The sequence below is a fragment of the Vicugna pacos genome, chromosome 26, assembly GCF_048564905.1.
Source record: "Vicugna pacos chromosome 26, VicPac4, whole genome shotgun sequence".
In the NCBI taxonomy this organism is placed as follows: Eukaryota; Metazoa; Chordata; class Mammalia; order Artiodactyla; family Camelidae; genus Vicugna; species Vicugna pacos.
In genome coordinates this window covers 29390921-29406267 of record NC_133012.1, presented here as the reverse complement: position 1 = coordinate 29406267, position 15347 = coordinate 29390921, and the positions used below count along the sequence as shown (strand labels likewise).

The following is a 15347-nucleotide window of genomic DNA, read 5'->3' as shown; positions in this document are numbered from 1 at the left end:
GAGCACCCAGCCCCCAAACCTCGTGGCCTTTCTCTTCCCTTACATGTATCTCTCTAAATAAATCTACCTTTACTCAACTGTGGCTCGTTCTTGAATTCTTTCCTGCACGAAGCCAAGGACCCACACTTGGCTGGGCCCGTCTCAGGGGCTGAACCGAAGCCTGGGACACGGCCCTCCTCACGCCCCACATCCGTTTTTCTTGCATCACTTTGGTTCAATTCAAACTGCCTGTCCAGGTGCAGGGAGAAAAATGACATTTTCTTTATTTTTTTATGTACTGTGAAGGAAAAACTGGGCTGGTCTAACAAGATAACTCACAAGTCTAAGTATTAGAATACTGATCTGAGTTCTGCTGGACTAACTTGTAAATCTAAGTTTATCAGTGTTGGTCTGCTGTTCATGTTTTTTGCTAGCCAGCTGGATTTTCAAAGATACATATCTGGCTTTGGAATGTTGGTTTGCTGCCTCCCTGCCTCCACTCTTGTGATGATAATGCTGCTAAAGCTGTTCCATGCCTATTGGCTGAATACCCCAAGCTTGTACTTTACCCTATAAAACCTCATGTGCATGTCTTGAAGGTGCTCAGAGCTTCGGAGCAGAAGCCCCTCTGAGCCCGCCGGCGTAATACATCTGAGTACTCCAACCCTCCAAGTGGTGCTTGTTTCTTGACTGGCCTGTCATTTCCGTAACATTTCCAGGACTTTGTGAGGACCTAGAGGGGTGGAAGGCACCCCAAATCTACCTGGTATCACGAGTTACACTGGGTGCAGACGTGGGGAGGAGGGATCTTGCAAAATACTGATTCTTATTCTGAAATGTTTACCTTTAGAAATCATCCCTTCGTTCCCTGGAGAAATGGCTGCTCTCGGCTCTGGGACACGGAAAGCTCTCAGGTTGCCTGGGATATCTGGTGCTTTCAGACAGCAGGGAAGTCCTCAAAGATTAGTGGGAACATGTCAAAGGATGCAGGAGCCAGCCTGATGGGGCTCCCACTGGACAAAGAAAAACCCATGGGTCCATAATGGGGAGACAGAGGCAGAGACAGGCAGAGACAGAAACAAGCACAGACACACAGGCACATCTCCTGTGTGCCCCTTGGAGAGGACTAGCCACCATGAAAGCAACTCTTTCCTTGGAAATTGGTTACTAAGGGGAATAAATTAAATAGGAACCTGCCTCCTTCAGAGAAACCGTGGTTCATTCTCCTTGACGAGGGAAAAAGGCCTTTTTCACAGGAGAGCGCCTGGTAGTGAGTGTGGCTGGGAAGACAACTGGAAAGGCAACCACTTTACAGAAACCGCTGACGAGGGGAGGTCAGAGCGGCTCTGACACCGTCGGGAACACTGGCGGGTCCAGTGACATAAGCACCACAGGAAGGATGGATGGGCTTCGGACCCAACCTGCAGGGGCGGAGTGACCACGGGCAGAGAGCATGCCATTCTCAAGAAGACCCACCTGGGCTCATCAGAGGAAACGAAACGGCAGGAGGAGGGTGGAGAGACCAGGACCAAACGCAGAGTGTGACCGAGTGGCTACCGGTCTGAGAGGCACTTTGGGGCCCTGGGGAGCTGATGTTAAGTCCAGGGGCCATCTCCTCAGGGTGCCTGCTGCCGGGCAACCTTATTCATGCTCCCAGAGGCCATGGCTCAGGTGACAGTTCATGTGGTCGCTCACAGTTGGAAATCAGTGCTAACTTTCTGACGTATAAATCACTCTCGTGTTCAGGCAGAACGTCTTTGCCTCTAGGAGATGCCTGGGTTCGGACAGCAGCCTGAATGCACCCGGGTCACAGAGCTCAGAGGGTACAGAACAACTTATAAACCATGCAGTGAACAGCAACGAAGACCCAACTTAAAGAAACACTGGGCAGCAGCTTTGAACAGACGTTTCTCGGGACACAAGCGGCTGTGGGTTTGCTCCGGGGCGAGGCTGCCCTGAGCTGCGTCCCTCTGCCCTCCCGTCAAGGGGACGGGTGCCTGCTGGCTTCTGTCAGTTAAGAACAGGACCTCCTGGGGGATGAGGGTGCCTCTCTTCCCAGGAGGCTCTCTTTGTAGTTTTGATTTTCCTGGAAGGTACAATGTTTCTTTTACCTTAAGTTTCTGTCTTTTGCACAAAGTCCTCTGGGCCTCTTGAAAGGCTTGTGGGGAACGCTAGACGGTGCACGCTCACTGCGACAGGACCCCCCGCCCAGGGACACGGGGCAGCAGCCCACCCAGCGGCCTCCCTCCGCCTGCCTCCCTGGCCCCCCAGCCAGCCTGGGCTCCCCCTCGAAGCCCGGGTCCCGGCAGGCACACGGCGTCCTGACCACAGCTGTATGGCCCAGAAGGAGCCGAAAGACCAGCGTCCTTCCCGTGGTTGCAGGGACCTGAACTCACCACCCCAGCAGGTGCCTCACTCAGAGCTGAAGACAGCTGAGGAATCGCCCCACACCCCCCGCTTTCCTAAAAGAAGGACATAAATCTCCATCTGTAACCGTGTCTCTCTCTCCAGTAGCAGGAAGAGGACCACGGTTCCCAGATGCAATCACTGGAGACAATGCGCGACCCTTGCCAGCCTGGGGAAGACGCGGCGGGATCCCCACGGCCTCACCTCCGCCAGTCCCCGGACATGCACCTTCCCTCATCTCGCCACTTCTCTACCAACTACTGCAAATTCAGATGCCATGTGAGCCAAGCTTTAACTGCCCCCCTGGACTGCGCACCTTGGGGTTCCCGTGCATGATGCAGGTGACAGCAGGCTGTCTGTTGTCCTCCTGTAACCTGTCTTTTGAAGGTTTGATCTCCAGGCCCCAGAGCAGCACCAGGGAGGAGACAGGAAAAGCTTTTCCCGCCCCACATCCTCAACAGGCACCTGCTGAGCCCTGGGGGTTCTTGTGAGGTCCTGGGGAGCATGAGTGCCCAAGACTGAGTGTCTCCCTGAGACTTCAGGTGTGACTCAGGCTCAAAACCCCGCCTGCGACACCGGCCCCCAGGTTCCGGTCATGAAACCCGGGTCCCTGAACCCCCTTTTCAATGCTGATTAGTATTTTATGAATAAAGGTTGACTTTTTACTAACACAAAATGGTATGTGCATAGACAAAATCCGTCGTATGAAAAAAGAATGCATGTTGAAAACATGAGTGGCATCTGATGGAACTTACCTTACAGAGCGAGCAGCTCGCCAGCTCGGGCTTTAACTACCGTTTGCTACAGGTGCCTTTGGCCACCGTCACGCTGGGCTGCCGAGAGCGCTGCGCAGCAGGACACCAGCCACATCTGCTCGCGAGCCCTCCCACCGCCGTCCCCCCAGTCCGGTCTGCAGCTGGGCTGTTCTCGGGGGAGCCCTGCTGCCCTGCACACACAGACCTTCTCAGGGAGAGAGCAGCATGTGGCTGTGCTCTCGCCTTGGCCTGCATTTTCTGACAGACCAGGCCTCTGCCCGCTCCAACAGGAGACTGCTCCCTCCGACTCGCAGTAATAAATTCTACTTTATTCTCCCACTCAGACACCCGAACGCGGCAGGCACGTGGTAAGCGAATCAAACACAGCAAATAATAAGTAAGCCTGCAGAGAACTGCGCGTGTGTGTTAGCACAGCCAGGCGTCTCAGGATCCTCTGACAGTTAAAGCATCTAATATGAATTTCACTAGTTTTCTCTTGCTCTTCCCTCACTTGGACTTCAATTTTTATAACAGCATGGAGTTCACGTTTCAAATTATGAGCTCTCTGGTGCAACCAAATACGCACGCACACGGAACAGCCCACTTTTCTTTCTTGTGGGTGGTGGTCTGGTTGGTTGGGGTTGTGTGGTTATGTTGCTGGTTTAGTTGGCTGTCTATGTGTTTGGTTGTTGGTGTTGCTGGTTGGCTTAGTTGGGTGTGTGCTTGGTAGGCTGGTTGTACTGTTGGTTTAGTTGGTTGTGTGGTGAGCTAGCTGGTTGTGTGATTGGCTGTATGGTTGACTGGCTGCAAGATTTTGTTGTTGGTCGGTTTGGTTGGTTGTGTGGTTGGCTGCTTGGCTGTATTACTGTTTGGCGCAGCTGGTTGTATTCAGTTATGTGTTTGGTTGGTCGTATCGTCAGGTTAGCTGGCTGTGTGGCTGGCCGCTTCCCTGTTGCTTCCGGGACCGCAGCTGCTGCGTGCGTCCTGCCTGTGTCTGCACCCCCGCCACTCTCTCTGCCAGGCAGTCGTTCTACCACAGATCTTTTTATTTGAGTACATTCTTGCAGAAGTTCTATTGTTCTATGTGCGTGAGTCTTTAATCTATTACAACATTTTACACAGACGTGTCATCATCACGTTTCTTACTTTTCCTCCAAGCAGCTGTTTTAGTCCATCTATGAGACACAGCCCATCTCACTTGCTGCTTCCAACACTCACACCACATTCCGGCCCGTAGGGGACGCCAGGCAGCCCCCAGACACCACAGATGGTGCTGGAGCGAGTACCTCTGTACCTGAGCTCAGGGACCCGTGTGGATTTCCCTGAGCTGGGCACCCGAAAGCAGAATTGTGGGGTTCTCAAATCCTCTCCAGGTGGGCTGCCCTGCCCGCACCTCCTCCAGCCGGGCACAGCCCAACGCCTCACCAACACCTGGCACGACCAGCTCTCTACAAAAGGACCCCCTGTGTAGTTTGCTTCCTGTGCTCTGGAAGGCAGGGGTCCTCCTGGGCTGGAGCCCATCCTGCTCTCGTTACCCTGGGCCCTGGTTCCTGTCTCTTTCTCCTGGTCCTCGGCACCCTCAGCCCTGTCCTCCCACCCCACGACCCACGTCAAGTCCCAGGCCTTCATCTACCACCCACTCAACGAGTGCTTAGCAAGTCCTGCTATTTGCCCACCCCTGACCGCAGCACTGAGGACAGAAGGTAAACACGTGTCAGACAACACACTCCCAGAGCGAGACCACCACCTCTGCATGCAGGCGCAGGGGGCAGCACACAGCCCGGCACACAGGTAGACGCGGTGAGCGCCAGGAAGGACTAGTTCAGGGGCCATCAGAGCTGGGGACTAGCTGGGAGCCCCAAGAGGGTGACAAGGACGTGGCCTGAGGGGTGAGCAGAAAGCAAGGCAGACACCCCAAAGCCCCCGCTGTCAGGATGGGGCCCTGCTCTTAGCTGCACCTGGTCCCTGCCCAGGAACCTCTGCTTTACCTTCTCTAGGGACTCAGGCTCCATCTTTGCAGGGTTGAGAAAGGTGCCGTCACTGGGCAGCACGGAGCTGGGGAGGGGACTTGGGGGCCAGAAGACTTCTTAACTGACCTCAGAAGAGCCTCTGAATTTCAGCTGTGGCCTTCCCCTTCTCCTACAGGGCCTGGCATTGCCTGGTGTGGAGCTTCCGGGCATCTCTGCCAGCTGGGGCTTTCAGGCTGCTGTAACGACGCACCACAGGCTGGCGGCTTCACAACAGACACCTGCTTCTCCCAGTCCTCGGGGCTGGACGTCCAGGATCAAGGTGTCAGCCGGGAGTGCTGGTGAGAGCTTCCTGGTTCACAGACAGTATCTCCTCCCTGCGTCCTCACGCGGAGGACGGGGCTGGGGGCTCTGTTACAAGAACACCAATCCCACTTGTGGGGGCTCCACCCGTCACCTCATCACCTCCCAAAGGGCCCCCCCACACCACTACATGGGGGTGGGGATTCCGTATGTGAACTCTGGAGAGACACAAACATTCAGACCCCAGCAAGCTGCTATAACAAAACAGCACGGACGGGGCGGCTTACGCACAGACCTGTCTCCCACAGCTCCGGAGCCTGGAATTCCGAGGTCTAGGTGCCAGCAGAATCAGCTCTTGGAGAGGGTCCTTTTCATCCGTTAACATGACTGTTCCCCTTAGCGCACTAGTTATTCCACATGCGGCCAGCGGGAGACTAAGCTGGCGTTTCTGACACTTCGGGGAGTTCTTCTGCGGTTCTGAGCACGCACGTGCTTCCTGGGGCAAGGTACTCCCGTCTCACCTGCACTCTGCCTCCTGGGATTGCGGACACGCCAGGAAGTCACTGCGCACGCCGGGAGCTGCGCTTCCGTGTAAGTGCCTGTCGATGTTTACCATGCTCGAAGTGAAACAGAAGTTTAGAAATATGTGTCAACTCACTTTAAAAGAACAATGATAAACCCCTTATGCTGCCACAAGTTCCGCATCTTATGAACAAGGAGTATAACTTTCAAAACAACTCTTCAGCAAACTTGCTGTAGAGTGGGGAAAGACAGGAGTGTGTTGATATGCTTCTCTGGCAATTACGGACAATCGCTACACAACAGCCAGCCTCACAGCTGCAGGTTCTAAAGGCTGGTGGCAACGTGGAAGATGAAGCCACATCAGCAGTGGTGTTGGATATGAGTTTTCCAAAATTCGGGCTTTCAAGTGAAAATCTGAATTGTAGCACTGGCAATAAACTGTCAGCGCGTTCCGTGTTACTTAACAGCACTGTATTTCTACTGCAGACAATACACAGTACTGCACGTAACATACGATGCCCATGTGGCGTGTGTGCAGACACGTACAATCCGCCCTTACTTGTTGGAGGTGTAACGCTGAGTGGGCTCCGAGGCTCAGAGCCACTTGCAGAATTATTTCTAGGACGCCGTCTGGGTGCTGTGTGTCTCCCACCAGCCACACAAGTGAGAACTTGTCAGGATTGGATTTTTTACTGTTTCCCTTCTCCTCTGCATTGACGACACTAGTGTGACTCCCACCAAAAGACTGCCCAGTCGGGGTAAAACAGGCCCAAACGTTTGAGAACAAGAAGAAGGCTTCTCAAACCTTCCCCCCTTCCCCGCACTGGGGGATTGCTGAGCGCCAAGCCTTCCCGGGCCACGGGTCTCCACCATCTCTGCACCAGGGCCTGGCTGTCAGGTGAGCACACATTGGCGACGAGTCAAGCGTTTCCTCTTTCTTTTATGCCTCCTGTGAGCCTCCTTTTCAACTTTCACTAAAATTTTCCTCTGTTGATGAAAATGTCACAGAGAAATAAAATTCTAAGCACTTTAAGTTCCACTGAGTGTCTGATCTTTGATTCATCTGTCCCACCCGACAATCCTCAAAGGAAGGATGGAAAACCAGCGCCCACGGCCGCCACAGCCACGGGCATTGGCCTCCAACCCTCGGCACCCCAGCCTCTCCACAGGTCGAGTCCGCGGGAAGAGCTTAACGGATGCTGTGGCCTTTCTGCGGCAGAGACGGTCTGCCAGTGCGTGAGGAACGTGTGTCCCTTGGGGATTTGGCTGCAGGGAAGCCGGGGGCAGCTACAAGCCACAGTCAGAGGGGACAGCAGAGCCTGGGCTCTCCAAGTCGCCAGGAACAGAGCCACTGATGCGTCACCATGGGCGCCGTCCACCCCATGCCATCCCCTGAGCCATGGGCCCCGCTACCCCGTCTCTTTCTGCTGCCCCGTGACATGACAGCTACTCAGGGCTGGAGGAACCAGAAGGGGTGCTGCCGGCTGGCCTTCACTCTGTGCCCCCAGGAGCACCAGAGTCTGGATTCTCAGTGGGCTCCATGTGTGGGTTCAGGGGCGGAGACTCTGCGCTCCGGGCCCTGCCATGCCCCCGCCCTGGGCCCTGACTCCTATGCCCATGGCTCAGTCTGTGCCACCACGCACAGTGGGATCGGGAAGGGCCTCCCCAGGCCTCCAGGGCTGTGCTTTCTTGGGCCTGGGGAGCACAGTCCTGTCCGGCCCGGTCACTACTGGCGCTGGCCTCTGTCCTCAGTGTCCCAGGCTCCAGGCGGCTGCTGGCAGTTTCTGAGGTTTGGTCATGCAGCTCTCACCAAGGGGCTGGCCTTCGACGTGGCCTCTGGGGCCCCAGCTTCACCGTGCCACGTAGACCGTCCTCCTCCTCTGTCCTGGGAGGACAGAGCCAGGCCTGGGAGCACACAGGGCAAGACTCTCTAACTTCAAAGACTTGAGACGTGGTGGTCACTGGCTTGTCCCGACTCCGGGGGCCCCGTGGGTGGTCACCCAGGAAGCGTGAGGGGCCAGCAGTGAGAAGAGGCCCCACTGTCCCCTCTGCTGTGAGGCACCCAGAGCCCCTTCCAGGCCGGTTCTCCTCGCCTCCCCGAGTCCCAGGCACCACGTCAGAGGCAGAGGCTGAACTCTCTCTTCTGCCGCATGTGCTCTGAGGAAGTCAACGTGGAAGCTCCACTTACGAACAGAGCACGGAGGAAACTGTCATTCTTCTCTTGTCAGTTCTCCAAGGCAGACTTCAGCCGAATAACGAGACCATTAAAATCACCCTTCATGTAACAAGAGCTGAAGTGGGGGGCTTATTCCACAAGGTCCTCAGGGTTCACACTCAGAGTCTTCATGGGATGGGCGACCTGGAAAGGGAATCACCCCTGCAGATACTTCTTTTCCAGGAGTTTTAAGAGGCCTTCTCACGGCCTCTCCTTGGTGGCCTGGGTGTGCTGGGGACACAGGTGTGACAAAGTGACGGCCCTGCTCTTCAGATCCAGACTTGGCCTGAGTGTTCTGGGCTCCCTCACAATCCGAGCTGCCTGCCACATGCAACACTGCCGACCTGCACCACCAACATGCTTCCTAAAAACAGACTCTGCTGTAAACAGCAGCACAGACCCGTCCTCAGCACCCGCAAGCTGCTGGGTGCCCAAACCGGCCCTGATGAATGCTGGGGAGAGAAACTGGGCAGGCGGGCACCAGGAGTTCACCCCACACAGGGCACAGCCCACCCACTGTGCGGGCGGGCAGCATCGCGGTTTTGGGCATGGCCTTCCAGTATTTCCCCTCCCCACTCGATGGTGACCCAGCAACACGAGTGACGTTGCCCTGGGGATTTATTTTCAGAAAAGGTGCACAGTTCTTGGTACAAAAGGAAACTACCATCCCCCACGCAGTACTCCTGAAAACCCCAGGACACACCGCAGCTGTGTGTGTGTGTGTGTGTGCGCGCGTTTGTGTGTGTGTGTGTGTGCAAACTGCCTTGCGTTCCTACGTGACACAGAGCTGAGGCTGAGCCCAGATGCTGTAAACAGTTTCCTCACCTGTGTGCAGGTTGGTGGAACACCTGTGGGAAGGTGGCACTGGGGGAGCTGCAGGAGAGTGTCCTGCACAGTGACTGGTGTCCTCAGGTTACGAGGCTCCCATGAGGGGCTCACCCCGCAGGCAGACTGCCTGCAAGGATCCTTGAGGAACTAGTATTCTTTGGGGGAAGAAACAGTTTTACAAAGTTCAGCACCTCCTTTAATCTCGTTTCAGTTTCTTTTCCTCAAACGCTAATTTTTACTTGTTTAAGTCAAGTATAATGAACTCTAACGCCCGTTAGTGTTGGTAAATATCTTCGTTTGAGTCTTTTATCACAAAATTCTTCCCAACCACCGGCTTGGCTCTCGTCTCCATGTTCAGAAAAGGAACCATCTTCGTTTCTGTGTCAGGGGATTCGGGGGGCAGTATTTTACTTTCTTATTTGTACTTTTTGCTTTAATTTTTAACAGCATGAAAAATAATATTTCCCAAAGGCAATAAAGTGTTGTGAGAATAGAGAGGGATTATGTGTATTAAGAATAAAAAATAAGAATTTTTATCCTTACAATCAATAAACAAGACTCTCCGCACTTGGCCTTGGGCTGCTGGCTGGAGCCGTGGTCCTCCGGGCTCTCGGAAGGAGCGCATCCCCTGCTCTGCCCTTTCTGCTGGGGTGTCCTCGGTGCAAGGTCCTTAAAATCAGCCTTCCTCTGGAACACCTCTGTGGCTGTGGTTAACCCTTCGGACACTTTAGGCCCGAGCCTGGTGCCAAGTGCAGCCAAGCCAGCCTCGCCTGGGGCAATTCCTCACGCACCGCCAGTCACTGTACTGCCAGTGACCACTTATGCACACGGAAGACCATGCTCACCTCTGTGGATCTGCTGGGGTTTTAACCACGACTCCCCAACGTGGTAGCGACGCAACACACAGCAGCCAGCTGGCCCCAGAGTGTAAACAGCACACTCAGCTCCTTGAGGGAAAGACCCCACTTTTCATCCACGTGGCCCAGTGCCCAGCAGAGTCCTGGGATGTTAGCCTCTGAATCACAAATGGAAAGTGTATCAATTAATGGGGCCACATTTAGGGGGACAGTCAGGTACAAGGATGGTGCCAGTGTCCAAAGGGCCCTTAAGGATGCTCCCAGGCCCCTGAAGCACGTGACAGTCGTCCAAGACAAGCACACCATGAGCACCAGGTGCCATCCAGACCCCGTGTGCCGCGAGCCCGCTCTGCCTGGGGCCTCCCCCCACCACTGCCAGGCAGGGGACACTGTGGGTCTGAAGGTGCCCATCATGGGCACTGGCTATTCTCAGATGAAGGGAAAAGGCGACTGGCAGACTGCTGAGGCCGAGTTTAACAGATATGTCTGTGAGAAAGGGTGGCCACAAGGTAGCACTAGTGATGGGAACTCTAAGGCTTCCGGGCTCGCGATCAAGAGTGACCTTAAGCTGAAGCAAACGTCTCTTCACCCACAAAGTGGGGGTGGTAATAACTGTAAATCCCTAATGGGTTTTTGTGAGAACAGAGAGATGTCATGTGTAAGGAATTTACTGCATGCCTGGCACACAGCAGGTGCTCAATAAATGTTAGTTCCCCCTTTCCCCTTCATCCTCCATTAAGAGCATAATTAAAAAGCGGATGAGTACCCAGGTTTGCAGTGAGAACATCCCCAAGATAAGAACAAAGATTTTACTGAGTCTGTGAGGAGGAGGAGACAAGGCGGCCCCTGGACGTCTTCTGCGAACACTGCCTCCGGTGGCTGATTCCTGCCAGCTGCCATCAGTTACTGTCTGTGTTCATGTTGGAATGTTCTAGTCCCTTAAGAAAACATTTATTATTTTAGGACAGGCACATTTCCAGCCAGGGCAGTGGTGATGAACTGTGAAGAGGAGATATTCTTGGGGTTAATTTCCAGCAGAAGTATGTCAGCCGAGGTGAGTCAACAGCATAGCTGCTGATTGAAATACCCCCTTGTGGTGCAGACAGAAAACAGTCTGGAGAAACACCGCTTCTTCACCTGCTCTGTCCCTCCCAGCCCCTCTGCCTTCCTCCCGAATTTCCCGACGTCCTCATCCTATCTGTGTTTTAGGGAGACGTTCAGTTACCACCTTTTATGAAACCGTCTTTCTCCCTTGACTCCTCCATGAAGGTAATTTCTCTCCATCTGAATTCTGACAACAGGTCACCTATATATTCTCACCTAACCTTTGCTCGACTCACTTTCTACATCCTACCTTTAATAAGTCCTGTGTGACAGTGAGCAAGCCTCTTAAATCCTCTGGTCACCAGCTTCCCGTTTCCAAAATGAAAGGGTGAATGACCCTGTCTCAACAGGTATGGGGCCCAGTCAGTGATAGCAAACAAGTCCATCTGGCCCACCCTGGTAGATGAGCCACTCAGCCCGCAGTACGTGGGTCTGAAGGGCCGGCGGCACCAGCCACACTCCTAAAGCAGGTCCTCTGGAAGGAAGACCTAAGTGGTCGCCTTAAGAAACACCTGTTGAGCGGCCACTCTAAGACCCGTGCCATGAGCTGTGGGCCGGGGAGGTGGCAGCACAAGGGCCAATGCCAAGCGCTACATGCAAGGACAGACGATGTCCTTCTGAACCTCAGAGGGGTCACGGTGTGGGAACTGAATTAAGCCCTGAGAACAGCTGATTCTCCCATCTGACCGCTCTCCTGGTGGGACGGTCATTTCTCATGCTCTGTCCGTCTCCTGTGTGATCTGAACCACACGCTGCGCCCCCTGATCACGCACGCCGGCTCAGCGTTTGCCCTGAGAGCTCTCCAGGAGCGTCGTTTCCTCTCTGCCAGTGGCCCTCATCACGATCCCCGCTACGTCTGCACCTCTTCCCTGGCCATTCGTGGTCCATCTCTCTGCTTACCTTATACCCATGAGTTTTTGTCTGATTGTTCTGTCCTGGTTGATATCCTGCCAGTCTGTGTCAGCCCTGGACAGGTCTCGAGGCTCAACCTTCTTGCCGGTACTGGAGCAGGGAGCGAGTTCCCTCCACCTTCTTAGGTTCTGTGGCTGGGCCTGATTTTATTAGTATTTTTAAAAAATGTACACAGGAGATTTCAGAAGGAAAATGGCAGCTCAAAGAAGTTGTTAGTCCTGAACGCTCATGTACCTCTTCACACAAAGAGGATAAGTTGTGGGGATGTGATGAAATGAAGGGGCAGTGAGCTGCGGGACAGAGCCTGGGAAACAGACGAGAAACAGCCAGGAGGTCGGGGTCACGTCAGTGGTTTGCCCAGATCCCTGTCGCATTGACCCCCGTCTCTGGGAATAAGAACCCTCTGCCCTTCCTGGTGCAGGGAGGGCACCTTCCTCGTGGGAAGTTCACGCCCTGCTTCAGGCAGAAAGAGGCAGTCAGAGAGCCCATCCTGCACTGGCTGCTCCTCAGGTGCCTTGGCCCAGAGTGACCAGATGCCAGTGCGGGACGTTTGGGGGGATGCATTCTGCACCCCTTCAGTACCAAGTCAAGTCACTGTGAGCTCACGGCTGTCCCAGCGCTGACAAGCAGGGACCAGCCCCCAGACCAGCTGGCTGCGGCACGGGGGCTGGAGGAAGAGCAGCCGCTGGTTTGAGCATTACTGACGGGAGGAACAGACCCAGCCAGGCCAGTCAGGTGAGAAGGTGGCTCATGGCGAGGGCAGCTGCCTCCCAGGAGGGGACTGCACGGTGTTGGGGAGGGAGGCAGGCCATGCGTCTGTCTGAACTTTTTTTCTTAGGCACATATTTCTGAAAAATCTTTAAAAAGGAAAAAAAGAATGAGAGTTTACTCTTTAGAGTCCATCTTAATAATGATACTATTTTCTGGACATTTATGTCTAAAAAACTAAAAGGAAGATGAAACTGAGATGTGTAAAAAGACGTTCATCTCTAAAAGGCGTTAAGGGTCTGGGGTGAAGAGAAGTGCTCAGCAGTAGCCTACCTTCCCCAAGGGAAGGGCTCCAGCAGCAGAGCTCCATTCACTCACCCTCGAACGGTTCGGTTCTCTGCGGCTAGGGTACAAAACTCGCCCCGAAGCCGAAACTCCACCCCACTGCGTGGTGGGTCCCGCGATGGGGCATCACCTCGAGTTAATCCACGTGCTACTTAGGCCAGTCCTGCGAAGGAGGGCGCATCTGCATCCCGCAGGCTGAGAAAGGCAGGCAGGACCCAAGGAGAATGAAGCCACCACTGATCACAGCCGGCAGACAGGGCCGCCGGCAGGCCCTCCTCCGCCTGGCCGGTGTCCACGCTCTTCCTCCCTACATCACTGCGCTGCTTCTAGCGACCGCGACATTCAGAACATCCCCTTGGGCTCCGGGTCTGAAGCCTGAAGGCCAGAAGTCTGCTCACCAGCATCCCCACAGAACCGCTGGGCACCAACAGAGAGTCGCGCAGACTGAAGCTTCCACACTTTCAGGAGAAGCCTGGAATATGGACAGTGAGACTCAGAAATGGCAACTGGACTCAAGAATAGTTGCCAGTAGCGAGCTTCTGGCAGGTGGTCCTCCTAGTGTGATTCAAAATCCCAGTCCAGGGCAAGAAGGCGTGTGGAACAGGAGCGACCAGCAGGGCTCCCTCTCCCCTGGAAGGGGTCTACACGCCGGGCACACTGAAGATGTGCAGGGCTGCTTGGCGTCCACCACGTTTGTCTGCAGGCTTCTCAGCGCTGACATTACAAACCTGCTTCCAGAACCTTCTGCGTCAAGAGGAGAAAACTAAGAGCAGCAGCCACCTCACGGAGTGCCAGGGCGCGCCCGGCACTGTGCAGAGGCTGCAGACACCCACAGCCAGCTTCAGCCTCCAGAGGCTCTGAAGATCCAAAGTCAGGGCACGCTCCCCGGAGAAAGTGGACCAGGGCACCGGACGGGGGGAAACGCCAGGCAGGCGGACCAGGACAGCTTTTCCTGGAAACACAGAGCATCAGGGTCTGTGAACAGCCAGGGGATGCCGTCCTGCTCCTGAGGTCTCAGGATGCAGGGGAGCCGGGCTTCTCCCGGCACAACTGCCTCCCCAGCAGCAAGCGACGAGCTCCTCACTCCTCAGAGCCTCCTCTGTCTGCACGAACCAAACCGTTCACGGAAGACCAACAACGTGGACTGAGTGAATGTTCTGTAGTACTGTGAAATACAGACAGTTCTAATTTCCCTCCAGCCTCAATCATGAGGGGGAACAGACGATCATATTTTGCTGTCTCAGAGACAAGATGGACCTGTCTTTGTTTTCTAGAAGTGGCGTTTTTCTTTTTGGAATTAGATATCCTGATCACCCCAACTACTCAGTCACACCCCTGCTCCTCTGTACTTCTGGGGTGAGGTCAGGGAAACGGACAGAGTAAACCCCAATGAGCCAAGAGGAGCGTTTACAGGGATTCTGTGCTGAGACCAGAATCAAGTAAAGGCTCAGGTCTTGCCTGCAGATTAGAGCTTGTTTCCTGGAATCCATCAATACTGTTAATTTGCTGGGCAGGGAAAAGTTATAAATTGTTCATAACTAAAAGACACAAATTGGATGTTGAGAATTAATAGGAAATTATGAATCTGCCAACATTTAATTTATTTTTATATTGGCAAACATGTCATTAATTAAGAGGCACCTCATGGGAATCAGAAAGCCAGGGTCCCACCCGAGGTGGTGGGAGGTTCTGGAAAGGAGGCAGAAGCTGCCGTTTCCCACCTGCCAGGGACCCCTCAGCCCCCAGTGAAGGGGACACGATTCCAGGGCCTCTGACCTCTGACCTCCGCAACATCACGTCTTGGGAGGAGGAGGGAGTGGTGGCAGCAGATCGCTTCTCCACCGAGGGGGAAGGGAGACAGAGGGCATCCGGGTGTGGACAGGACACTGCCTGCGGCTCCCACTTCGAGGGGCGGCTGTGTCCTGACCCCAGCTCTGTGGAGACAGCAGACCGTCATCCATTTGCAAGGAGGCAGCACTGGAGTACTGTGGGCTTGTCCTGATTGGTGGACCTTCCTGGTGTGCGACCTGTCCTGGGTGGTGGCCCGTCCTGGGTGGTGGACCTTCCTGGGTGGTGGACCTTCCTGATGTCCAGGCCTGGTTGGTGGCCCCACTTACCAACCTTTATCAAGCTTGGGGGACTTCACAGCAACTAGTCTCAAGTTGACGGATCTCCAGAACCAAGTATGGAACCCTCAGTGTCTCATCTGCCTCCAGAAGGTTCTACTTAGTGGGACAGATGCCTCTTAAGGACCTAGAGGGTGATGGGGAAGAGGAGCTCTAGAGAATGGGGCACCACAGTGGAAGGAAAGAAAGAAAATGATCTCTTTCACAGATAATAAGATCTTGTATGTAGGAAACTCTAAAGATTATGCGTGCACACGCACGCGCGCACACACACACACCCAGAACTATAGAGCTAACACACGAATTCAGCGAACAAGCAA

General features: G+C 54.5%; 1 protein-coding gene across 5 annotated transcripts in view; it reads right to left on the bottom strand.

Annotated features, from left to right (window-relative positions):
• Positions 1-10252: 10252 nt before the first annotated feature.
• Positions 10253-15347, bottom strand: part of ERICH1 (glutamate rich 1) — a 47565-nt gene continuing 42470 nt past the window's right edge. For 2 of the 5 annotated variants that reach the window (XM_072950582.1, XM_072950583.1), the window contains one exon: positions 10253-13853. In XM_072950582.1, coding sequence (XP_072806683.1) covers positions 13651-13853 — 203 coding nt within the window. In that variant the 3' untranslated portion in view covers positions 10253-13650. The remainder of the gene's footprint in view (positions 13854-15347) is intronic. The other 3 variants (XM_072950581.1, XM_072950580.1, XM_072950579.1) reach the window with 3 other exon arrangements.